This window comes from Pipra filicauda, unplaced genomic scaffold (assembly GCF_003945595.2).
Source record: "Pipra filicauda isolate LSUMZ 115617 unplaced genomic scaffold, ASM394559v2 scaffold154_size2910363_pilon, whole genome shotgun sequence".
In the NCBI taxonomy this organism is placed as follows: domain Eukaryota; kingdom Metazoa; phylum Chordata; class Aves; order Passeriformes; family Pipridae; genus Pipra; species Pipra filicauda.
In genome coordinates this window covers 2,565,843-2,578,675 of record NW_024104040.1, presented here as the reverse complement: position 1 = coordinate 2,578,675, position 12,833 = coordinate 2,565,843, and the positions used below count along the sequence as shown (strand labels likewise).

Genomic DNA, 12,833 nt, shown 5'->3' with positions numbered 1-12,833 from the left:
TTTCAAAAGAACTGTTCTCTTTATTGCTCAGCAAACAAACAAACAAAAGTTTACAAGCTCCTCTACGTTAGAAGAGAAAGGCAATGGGAAACTGCACAGAAACCACAGAAAACCACTCCACAGGATTCTACCCCAAGTATTTCTACTCAAGAGATTATAGCTCTCACTATTAAAAAGATGCCTTTGGTTGTTTTCATCTTTCCCAGGCAGACATTATCAGGATGAAAGAGGGAAAGTGGACATGTATGTCCCCAGAGAAAAAAGACCCTTTTTTTTTTTTAACCCAATACCTTATGGATAAGCAACAAGACACAAAAGTTTCCAAAATGGGAATTAGCACAGGCTAGTAGCATAGTACTCGCATACTCTTTGAAACAAAACTCTCCTACTAAGATGAATTTGACATTTCCTTAAAAGGATATTAAATCAGGTTGTCAATTTCTAATTGGCTCCAATAAAGACTTTTTAACTGAACCAAAAAAGTAAGAAAGTGGTGTAGATAAGACTTATGTCAGTCCTGATGACAATTTTCCTGCAGAAATACTTGCTTCTCCGACAGAAAATCAGCACATATTAGTGACTTCTACTGCAGATTGAAGGTGCAGAATCACCCAATGTTCAGTACTGTAGCTCGTTGCAACAACCTGCAAAGCAACTCAAAGGAAACCACTGTAGCAAACACACCAGCAAATGACAGCTTCCCAAAGAAGCTATCCCAGTTTCTTTATTGTGGTGAAAGCAAAGCCTGCTGATTTTTCACTTCCTAAGTCCAATTTGATATGCTCATGTGAAGTATCTAAAGATCAGCATAATCCTTGGCTACTAATTAACAACATACTTATGGCTCTCAAGATTAATCCATTATGCAGCTCAAATGCCTACTAGAAGAATCCTTTCTAAAACAGTCTTTAAAGTTTCACAATGCCTCTTTAGGAGGCATTATGGTATTCCAGGAGTCAGTTTCTCTACAATCAAGCTCGGGAGAGAAAAGAACCAATGAAAAAGAGAACTGGCAACAGATTATCCAGCTAAAACACATGATCTTCCTCTCCGAAGCAGTGTCAACTTTCCAGAACAACTACTGCTGCTTGTGCCGAAATGGTGAATGACTGACATTTAAGTCATGTCAGTGAGAAAGATGTTTCTTCTCTGATTATCGGGAATCTTTAAGTGAAGAGGCAGCATTTACATCAGAGTGAGTTAACAATATATGTATAAACAGGAGACAAGACTTCTCCTGAGCTAAAGCTTGAGCTGACTTGCCTGCACTGCTCAAGACAGCAGGACACACAAGTCACCAATTCATGATAAAGTATTCCTCTCAGCTATCTTTGATAACGTTTCCGTGCACGAAGTCTAAACCTAATGCCAATGGTCATTTATGATACGATGAACTACACTCAGGCTGCCCAGTGAGGCAGAAAGCACTGGGGAGGGTGGAGGCAGGATAGTTAATCAGGACGTGAGCCTACAAGACAGCTGAGGCTCCCAACAGGAAGATCTCTCATTTGGGCACCATTATCCCATCAACTGCTAAAATCCTATTCTTGGGCACTGTGTTTGGGATTTGGGGGTGGGGAAGGGTTATTTGTCTTTCTGCTCTGACCTCTCTTCCTAGGCATATATACCCCCTTTACTTTTTTGGCTTTGCTAAGATCATTTGGTGATCTAGGAAGGATGGCTTGGAGAAAAGCAAGCAAAAGCCAACAGCACGAACTGACTACTTGAGCTTGAACTGACCACTTTGGCCTAAACTGTCTTTAAACTAATGACCAAATAATCTCTGGAGTAATGACCTCCTGAAAATTAGACATAGAAAAACTGCATGTAATTGTTCGGGTTCTTTTAATATTAGAGGTTGTGATTATACACGATTCTTAAAAAAGACTGCACTGCTACAGCATCTGTGCATCTTAGCCTATAGCTTTATAGAAGGTGGCCTGTACTCAGAAATGAATAAACAATTTTGCAACAGGCATTCTGTGGCCATGTACTGCTCTCCCTGACCATTCTTTGATTCAGTCTGCACCAGCTCTCAAGCAATGACAGACTAAAAATGACATGACAGCACCAGCTACATCAGAAACACTATTATATATAAAGGTAAAAAGGTAAAGCCATATATGGGAACTTATCAGTTATCTTAAGTATTTCATCAGTATGCCAACACTGAAGGTTTGTACTAAAAAGTCACTCAGCTATTGTAATGTTAAGATTAAAAAAAAAAATCAGAAAGAACTCAGAAAATAAATGAGTACTTACTTTATTAGAGCTCCCAGCCTTAATTCCAACAGGTATTTTGCTCTAAAACCAAAAAATAAATCACAGGTTTTACGTTGTTCATAGAAATGTTTATGCTTGATTAAAACTGACAAATTAAGCATCATCCCTATAGAGGTCAAAGTAAACTTTTAAAAAAATAATGAACTTTACCTTCTCAACATGTTATATCCCAAACAGTGCTAGAAGAGACTTATTCTTGAAGTTAGCCACTTTGTTCATAAGAGGACTATGACATTAAAATACTTTGGTTGTATTTCTACTTTTGGAATGGCAAAGGATTGTTGTCATTATTACTTAAATTTAAGTTTCATCAGTACATATTATTAGTACAGTACTAGTCACCAGAAATTAGCAAACTTGTAGCTAAAAAACCTTTTTCTATTATATATTATTTGATTCATACCTCAGGACAAGGCTCTACATGACAATCTTTGATAGAACAATGGCCATCATCAGCCCAAAATGGGCATGGTCTCTTCAGATTGACCTAAAAATACGAAAACAAAAGTTTATAACCAACACTTACATAAGGCAACTGCAGAAGAAAGAGGTCTCAGTATCAGGAAATCCTTTAAATTAAAGGAGAAGATACAAGGTAAAAGAGCTATATGTAATACTTTTTTGTGGGGGTTTGGTCAGTCTGTTAGTTACTTTTAATTACTCTCTCTCTGAGTACATAAGCTGAAGCTTGCTGCAGTGCAACTGTTAATGACAATGGTCTTCAGTGACTGAATACAAACGCATGGTATATTAAACCACAAATTAAATCTCTAACCACTGAAGTTTACTAATTCAGATATGTGCTTGCATGATTTTGGATTTCAAGCAATGAAAACAGGTTATTATTTTAAAATGTTAAACAGATTCCTCAGTTAAAAAAACCTAACAAGACACTTAGCAGATGGTACGACTTCTTAGGAGTGATGACAAATATCTTCTAGTTACAATTCAAACCATGCTAGCACAGATACATTAAAAGCAGAGATTTTAGGTTGCTTCCCCTCATTTCCTCTATTCAATCCAAAACCACCATCCCTAAGAAAAAAAATATAAAATTTTTTTGGTACTTGTTCACTCATCTTTTTTTTTAAATAAAGTGCAAAATAGTTTTTCATTCTACAGTAAGAGCTATTATATAAAACTTTTCTCTCCCACCTATTTCTACCGGAAAAAAGAAGACCAGCTAAATTACAACCATCTTCAAAGTAAACTCTCGCAATAAAAAACACTTACATACTAAGAAAGATACAAGTAAGTAGGCAGTCACTGCTTTTACACAGAGGAATATCGTAAATAGAAGAACACTGCTGTATAAGTTGCAGATTAATTCAGAAAGAACACATGCAAATCAAGATATACTAGTCCCAGAATGACTGAAGAGCACTAAAAACCAGCTGATCCACAAACTGAGCTTGTATAGCACTTGTACTTTAATCAATACCGATCATGCACTGACTACGTAGAACATCCTTCCACTTTCTTCAAGGTCTGAAGCATTGAGTTTCATTATTATAATTTAGAGTATTACTCAGTAGTTTTCACAGATTAAAAGATAGATTCTTTATCATGAGGCTCCCATAGTTTATGTGTTTTAATGTATAAAACTAAAAAGACAAAAATTTTTATTCCTTTATTTCTTTCATTGAGAAGTATTCTACTATCTAGAAACCACCTAGCACAATTTCTGCAGAAGTTTATAAAGGAAGTTTTATCTGGCCTTTAAATAAAAACTACCTCATCCATTCAGTATTATACATTAAGATCTGAGATCTTTTATGGCTACTGAACCAGTAACACCATAGGAATACTGTTGTGACTGTAGTTACACAAGTTCACAATCCAAGTTCCTACTACAAATTCAATGACTTCAGGGTAGGAGTGTTTTCACTCCAGAACAAGTATATTTCCCCTATGCTGTAGTTGACCTAGATGGTCATTGCCTACCTCCACAATTTCCACATCCATTCTGTGCAGGGATATTAAAAAAAATGTTGCTTATTCAGACAGGAAGGAGTGAAGAACATTCTGACTTAATTACTCAGTTGGCTTGTAAAACACAAACTCTTCCCTGTCACAACTGGAAGGACTAAGGGAAGTGTGGTGATGGGTGGACTGCACACTGGCCCTTGTAACTGCCAAGCTATTAGGAAGATCAGTATAAAAGATGAGGCAGGATTGTAACACACCATTAGAGTATGAACTGCAGAACTGCTGTTGAAATAAAGATTAGCTCTAAATTTGCAGGGTGAAATTACTTTGTATGAAACCTTGCATACTTGTTGCTCCTCTTCAAGTACTTTGTTTTCTATCTTGCTGTTGCCTCTGGACAATCTAATTACCACTACTATGTCATGTATTAGTACTGAAGTTGCACATATCTTGTTTCTCCCAGAAAGCAAATTTAGAACTATATCATGTAGCAAGAGATTCAGGGTGCAGATACACATTACTGCTTGCTCAGAATAGAAAGGGAAGAGTCTAGTACTTTTTTCTCCTTCCTCAAATTCCTAACCCCATCTTGCATGACGTTAATACTTGCGTGATTCCAGACCAGCTAGATAACTTCCTGCACCCTGAGAAGAAAAAAACCCCAAATCCAACAAAACCAACAAAAAACCCCCAACAAAAACCCCTATCAAATGACAAATCCAAACATCCAAACTAAAAATCTACCAGGTTAAAGAGATGCATTGGCCTAACCAAAAGATAAAAGTAGGGAAGGGGCAGGATGGTCTGTCCTAGAGGAGTGTAACCTTCTTTTTCCAGGGACAGGCAACCATCTCATTAGCTCAGTCAAAATACAACCTTACTCTCACGTTAGGCATATCTGTAAAGAAAAATATCAGGCTTCCAATCTTCTTTTGCACATCATATTCTAATACAGAGGGAAAAAAAAACATTTAAAGTAATAAAAAAGTGATATTACATACTAATTGAAAGTGGAATAGTTCTACCTACTTTTCAAAAGAATAACAGTTCTCTAGATAGCAAACGCTAAAATCAGAACTAAGACAGCAATTTAAAAAGAAATCATAGCAATATTTCCATTTCAAATTACACACATTTCTTAGAAGACAAGTACTGCATGCTGTCAGAAAGTTGCTAATATATGATCCTTTTCTAGATGCAGCAGTACAAAGGCACTATCTTTAAAATTACCATTTATCAGTTGAATGAAAGCAGTCATGATTTACTGTCACTGACTCCAGGATTAACACAGCAAACGAGACTTATTATCAACATTTGTTTTGTATCTTGCTGTTGCCTCTGGACAATCTAATTACTGCTACTATGTCATGTACCTGTTACAACCAAATTAAAGAGCTGTGGGTTTCTTACAGACAGCTTAACGTAAGCAAGTTGATTTGATATATAATCCTTCCTATATTTTCTGCATTTTATTTAAAATATTCAGGAAAATACCATTATAATTGTACCTTGTAATATCTGAAGTAATCACGTTCTTGTAGTTTCTGTATTTTGGGGAAGATCTTGAAAGTATTGAAGTCATCAATGCTTTCTATGTCGCATAAACAATCATCTAGGACTCCTGTGAGCTGTTGAAACAATACACAAAAATGTTTTAATATAGAAATAGAATATTAACTACAGGAAAACCCTCTAAAGAGGAAAAAATACGGCAGTTGAAAGAAATACTAATGAAATGTAGTTCCATGGCAAATATTTTATTTCTTATCATTAAAATGCTCAACAATATACCTTACACACTCAGAAAATAAGACCTTAACACTTTTTTGAGCTTAAGTCCATCTCCAAATGCAATGCTGAATCAATGTTAGCCAGATTAATAACTGCAGCCCCGAAATTTGTTGACAGTTTCTGTACTTTCTGTAGAATGAGCAACGAGACTTTCCAAACTATGAACACGTGGTATATTAGCAGAGTTGCATACCAAGTATTCTTCTACAAAATGCTCATGAGTTGAATTGCCTAAAAAAACCCCTACAGTCACACACTGTCATTTTTATACTTCTCAAAGTGTAAGAACATCTCATCTAGTTTCTTTAGAGGCATGGGGAAAAGGGGCATAGGTACTTCTGTGCCCACGAAATTTGTAACTTCATAGTTAAATTCTACAAACGAATCCTAGGAAAACCAGGTGCAGGGATCTATACCGTAATGCTGTAAATCTATTGTGAAACTTAGTCTGAACTTCCCAGGTCTCATCCCTCTTCTTGTGCCAGGACAGCAAGCTGGTTCAAGGTACTGCGCTAGGTTAAGACCAACTCTATGAAAGGCAGCACACAAAAGTGTAGAAGTGCTACTGCCAACACACAAGGGCAAGGCAGAACTGTGCATGTAGCAGAGGACAGGCCCAACTAACTTTGAAGACTAGGCTACAGCAGCACTTTTGCCTGAGAGTGTCTTACTGAAAGATGGAAACACTGAAAGTGTGATTCTATGAACACTTGTATGATAAATTTCAATAAATCTAAACTAACTGCTCCCAAGCACAGTTTCTTAAACTGCTACATACATGTTTGAAAGGCCTTAGACCACTTCTAATGAAATGAAACCAAACACTGCTGTTTACTGCTACTATTCGTCAGCCAGGCAGGAAATTCACTGACATCTATGATGGCCTAGAAAGCATTTAATATAGGAACGCCCACACATCTTATATCTTGCATGGGATTAGAAGAACTTTTGGCTATTAAAAGGTTATGTGTAAAAGGAGACAAATATTTTGTAGCTTATTTTTTCCTCCACAGATTTCACATAGATGAGATTATGAAATCATCTAATCTGTTTTATGCATGATAAATCACTCCAGTACTTTACAGAACAGATACCCTTATATAATCAAGCTTGATGTAAAGGAGCCACTAGAAACCCAACTGTAGGCTTCTGCTCTTTTATGAAGCCTAAAGGAGGCCTGGAAAATGGATTTCCCCTAACCCTCTGTGAGAATAAAGAGGCGAGGGTATGGCAATAAAACACATAAGTGGAAAATTCACCTTATGTAGATCCTACTTTTCCTGAGGCGCTAAATAGGCTGTCACAATTCTGTAGAGTGATATGGCAATGAAGTAAAACTAATTTAAGGAAAGTTACTTTACCCAAAAGTTTCCATGCTGTTATGCTTGCCTTGTTAGTGTTATCTAACTTCAAACCTGGGCAAACAACTATGAAAGAGCCAATGTGCAATTACAGGTTTTTCACAAAGCCAAGAATGCTCACAGCCCACATGACTGCCAACTTCAAAGTCAGGAGACAAAACATGTTATTATTGATACTCACAGAAATAAAACCCCCATGTATTTTAATCTATTCATTAAAAATTTCAAATTTTCTTATTGATCGCACACAGGCAGAAACCTGTAAAGTTATGGCCTTTACATGTAACACCATAGCACAAAACAAACAGCAGAACATTTCATTACAATATATAAAGGCAAAAAGATAATTCTCAACATTTTGCTCAAATAATACTAAACTGCATAGATAGGATGATACGAGAAATTTTCTTTGGACTCAGAAGATAAAGAGTAGGAAACTATTTTGACGACCAGCTCATGACCAGCTTACAAAAATAATTTTACCATCTATGCAAAACAGAAAATGCTTTTTCAGGAGGAAAACGTCCCAGATAAACATGTAGTAGTTACACTCAGTGTCGAATACCCATGGAAAAAATAAAAAGCTGCAGCCTTTTTATTCAACTAAGATCTCAATCCAAAAAATGTCTCTAAAAATGCGGTACAGTTTACTTAGATCAATGAAGTTTAAGAAAGGAACCCTCCCTAAAAACTAGAACTGGTCTAAGAAATTATGAAGAGAAAAATTAATTCAGAGTAACAAGTGCAAGCAAACTAAATTCTCCATTTTTTTTCCTCACAACGTTTTCAGAACTGGAACAGTTAGCTCCTTGTATATATAAAATAGCAAAATCAATGTTTCCTTGAAAAGCATGCTCTAAAATTAAACTGTGCTATATCTGTACCAAACCACAATTTATTAAATAGTTTCACAGCACATATGAAGCACCAATACTGCACAGCAGTAGAATCAGTTCATAGCACAGTAATACAACAGCAACACAGCCTTCAAGTACTCCAGTCAGAGGGTTTCTTTATTAGCCCAGGTATTGTCTCCAGTGCTCTCACTCGTGTGAGATGGAACACTCTAAGAACATGCAGAAAATTGTTTTGTTTTTGTCAACACCTGGGTCTTCCAGTGAATTTTTTTTTCCAACTGGAGACATCAAAATAAGAACAGTGTACTACACAGTTAAAATCACATATTGCAAGACCTACTTTGTTATTCACACAATTGGTATGTTGCCTTTTTTAAATTGAACTGCACTAGTTAACTTAGTCCACAAACATAGACCCAACTGTACTGTGAGCTATCACAACTTTTATTACAATGGACAATTACCAAGATTTCTTTTCATCTTTTAATTACTTTGAACTCTACTATAAATTCTAAAATAATTAACCTGTTATAATTTGTATACAAGAAGTCGCCTGACATTGAGTAGCTACCGGTTTGGGGTTTTTTTACATTTCCAATATGCTTATCAAAGTATTTCCAAATATTGTCAAACCTAGTTTAGTTCTTGAACAAGTACCAGAGCTATACTGGAGACATAAAACTTCTTATTCTCTCCAAGATAAATCAACCTTTCAGAAGAAAAAGCCAATGTCCAACCCACATCAATTTCTCCCTATGAAATCTGGAAAGAGAAATGCATTCAGCACTTCAACATTAAGAAAAACCTGAAAAAATTCATATATTAAGAAGCAGTCTATTTCCACAAACAACCGTATTCGTGTTAACAGGTTGTTGTCCTTTAATTGCTTCAACAATTAGAAGACCACCTGGGACATCTTGTTTTGTTTCTTAAATGTTTTACTTGCCATAGCTGCAGAATGTGAGAAAAGCTTTAGGTAACGTGACTTCGAGAACTAATGGCTAGCTTATCTTTTTCCTGTGCAAGTCAAACTTCGAATACAATATGTTAACAATTTTATGAAATAGCAACAACTAATTTCTCTGCCAAACATCACAAGAAAACCGTGCCAGTTTATGAATGGCTTCTTTGAGAATTCCAATTCCTTAACATTTAGTCACACTAAAATAGCTACTAAAGTAATGGGTTTTTAAACCTGAAACAACCTCAACTTACAATAAAAAAAGGGCAATTCGGAGGACAAACTTTGTTCCACGTGGACGTTGTATTCCTCTATAAACTCACTCTGATGTCTTTGGCCAAGCTAAAAGCCTTTCCCACTTGACACCAGCTTTTCATTTCAGTCACAGTCATGCAGCTGATAAATAGCAAACTCCCAACTACAGACGCTTGCTCTCCTGAAGCTGTGAAGGCAGCTTATAGAAAGAAGGAGCGTTCTCACCCTTCTCTGTAATGTGGGCAGACAGACACGACCTAAGCACAAGCCAAGTCCGGGCACTGGCATCACCATTCGAACATATGGTTTCTCATGGACTTCATCAGGACACCCAAGTTTCTGCCTGAAGTCAACGGCACGATCCCACCTAGAGCTCCTCGGCACAACATCCCACTGACCGGTGCTTTCTGCGCTTCCCAGGTCAACCAACTTCCCCCCGGAGACAGGAGGCACCGGCCCCAGGCTGGATGCCGGCCGCAGGGGATGGAAAGGGAAGGACGTGGGCTACAGACTTCAGCGAGAGATACCCGACTTCTCCACGGGGAGGCTGCACAAGACACGGCCCGGAGCTACCCCCGCGACCCCCCGAGGTGACCTCATCTCCAGCCTGTGCTCTCCTGCCCCCCAAGGGGGTCCGCAGCGCTGCCTACGGCCAGCGTGCACCCCTGCCCGGCCACGCTCTCCCCGCGCTCCTTCCCGTCCCGCCCGCCGCCGGTCCCCACCTGGGCCTCCGCTGTCAGGACGCAGCCGAGCAGCGCCAGCAGCCGCACCGCCAGCCGTGCCCCCGCCGCCGCACTCCGCCTGGCGCCGCCGCCGCCGCCGCTCATGCTGCTGCCGCCGCGGCTGCCGGAGGAGGGGGCAACCCCCGCCCCGCCGCCACCGGCACAGGAAGGAGAGGGACGCGGGGCGGGTCGGCGGCGGTGGCAGCAGCGTCTCCTCCTGCCGGCGCGGCCGCTCCTGCGGGCGGCGGGACCCGTCGGGCGGGGGCGCCGCGCTCACCGCGACCCGCCCGGGCTCCTCTCGCGCAGCACCGGCACCGCCGCCCGCTGCCCCCAGCGCCCGCCGCTCCCCCGGCCGCGCCGCGCGGCATCCCGGGAGCTGTAGTTCCGATCCCGGGCCGGGGCGGGGCGGGACACGGCGCGCGGCGGCGGCGCCGCCCAATCGGAGAGGACCACGCGCGCCTCCAAAACAAACGGCGGCGGCGCGCGGGCGGGGGTGACTGAGCGCGTGCGCGCGGTGGCGGGAAGGGCCGCGTGAGGGGAGGCACGAGCCGGGCAGTGGAGGCGGGCTGTGGAAACCAATTTGTCCCAGTGAATCCCAGTGCATCCCGCTATTTCCCAGTTCATTCTAGTCTAACCCAGTATAAACTGAGTCCAGTATAACGGAGTCCAGACCAGTATCAACCACTTTGGCCCAGTATCATAAAATCACAAAATATGCTGAGTGGGAAGGGACCCAGAAGGGTCATTGGAGTCCAACTCCTGGCCCTGCACAGGAGAGTCCCAAGAGTCGCATCATGCATCTGAGAGCATTGTCCAAATGGTTCTTGAACTCTGTCAGGCTCGGCGCTGTGATCACTTCCCTGGGGAGCCTGTTCCAGTGCCCAGCCATCCTCTGGGTGAAAAACCTTTTCCTGATATCTAACCTAAACCTCCCCCAACTCAGCCTTATTTTGAGTCCTGTCACTGGTCACGAGAGTGATCAGTACCTGCCCCTTGGTTTCCCCTCGTGAGGGTGTGGAAGACCGCAATGAGGTCTCCCCTCAGTTTCCTCCAGACTGAACAAACTAAGTATAACCTAGTCAATCCCCCTAAACCCAGTTAGTCACAATCTAAACCTGGTCAAACCCAGAACAACCCAGTCCAGACCTGTATAAGCCAGTTTGGCCCAGTATATCCCAGTCCATCCCAGTCTAACCCAGCAGTGCTGTGCTGTCCCAGCACTACAGGGGTGAGTTGAGCAAGGCTGCAGCTCCCCCGCCCCGCTGTTGGGTTTATGGCGTTAGTGGTGCCCACATCCAGCCTTCAGCTGGGTGTCCAACAGAGACTCAAACCACTTCCAGAGGCTTCCCACCTCCCTGCTGCTGGGAAGTGCCCTTGAGGTGGCTGTGTTGGTCGCTCAAAGGCTTTTTTTCTTTTACGTTAAACTGCCTGTTTTCCTCGGCATGGCTGCATTAATGAGAAGCTATTTACATGGAGATGGGCACACCTAATTAATTTTTTTTTAGAAGCATGAAGCAAGACAGGGAATAGAGCTTTGCTTTGTCTGGTTCTCTCACCTGTTCCCTTTGAGAGCAAGGCTGGAAACTAATGAAGAAGCTCCAGAGTCCCTCCACTGTTTTGGGTTTTTTTGTTTTGTTTTGTTTGTTTGTTTGGCACCCTCTACCCCCCACGCTATTTTATTTTTTTTTCCAGTGGAGGCACAGCCTCCTGTGTAGCAAATTGAAGCCTACCAGAGAAGAAGGAGATGCTTTCAGGCATTGTGTCAGTAGAGCTAACATAATGAAATACTGAGTTGTTTGGAAAGAGGCACTGCTGTTTCCCTCTCTTTCCCTATCCCATGTATCTGAGCTAGCAGTCCTGAAGTTGTATGTTGAATCCATTCAGCTCCTTAAGCAAATGTTTGGGGTTTTTCCCTGCTTGGGATAATTTTCTGCCAGAACAGCCAACTAAACTGACTCACTGTATGTCTACTTCATTGCTCAACCTGATTCAGGGGAAAAGGCCAGGGTACATATCCCGGTAGGAAGAAGATAAGGTAGGACCCTCCCTTGCAGTGGCTACTTGCTGTTAAGTCACTTCAGCTCCATCTGATTTTATTTTACAAAATAATAGTTTTTTACTGACCCCATAGGGAGACTGTATGACACTTGAGAGGTTGAAAGTTCCAGTATGACATCAATTGAATTTGTCTACCTGTGCTTTACCAATAGCTATTGGATCTGATCGAACACTTACTGTGGCTTCTTCCAGTTCCTTTCAAAATATTTTTTTTTTAAAGCCCAAACAGATCAGAACCAATCTGTTGCTCCTGACAGTTCAAAGTTTATATGTAAATTATTTCCAGAATTGCAAAAAGTGATATTCCTGTGGAAAAACATGAGTGTTGCACTGAGGTAATGTGCAGGGTTGCTGAAATTAGGATTTTGTTTTCAGTTCAGATGCCAACTCAGGCTCTTCTTACACCCTTTCAGTTAGAGAATACTGCTTTACTGGAATATGGAGATGAGCTTTAAGCTTTAAGGCTGGAGTAACTATATCAGAGAGCTGAAAAGTTTTTAGATTGACCATTTTAATTTACTTATAAATTAATTCAGATTAATTTTGCATTATATTTGTCCTTAAGTGCCAGTATGTCACAGATTTTTGTATTGCTGAAAATGGCTTGAAGAAATGG

At 40.7% G+C, this 12,833-nt stretch overlaps 1 protein-coding gene across 2 annotated transcripts in view; it reads right to left on the bottom strand.

Moving 5' to 3' along the window:
- ERO1B (endoplasmic reticulum oxidoreductase 1 beta) overlaps nucleotides 1-10,487 on the bottom strand; it is a 29,070-nt gene extending 18,583 nt beyond the window's left edge. The window contains exons 1-4 of one of the 2 annotated variants that reach the window (XM_027750454.2): nucleotides 10,160-10,487; nucleotides 5,721-5,840; nucleotides 2,687-2,770; nucleotides 2,263-2,304 (exon numbers count right to left, since the gene is read on the bottom strand). In XM_027750454.2, the coding sequence (XP_027606255.1) occupies nucleotides 2,263-2,304; nucleotides 2,687-2,770; nucleotides 5,721-5,840; nucleotides 10,160-10,264 (351 nt within the window). In that variant the 5' untranslated portion in view covers nucleotides 10,265-10,487. The remainder of the gene's footprint in view (nucleotides 1-2,262; nucleotides 2,305-2,686; nucleotides 2,771-5,720; nucleotides 5,841-10,159) is intronic. The other variant, XM_027750453.2, reaches the window with a different exon arrangement.
- Between the last annotated feature and the right edge of the window lie 2,346 nt (nucleotides 10,488-12,833).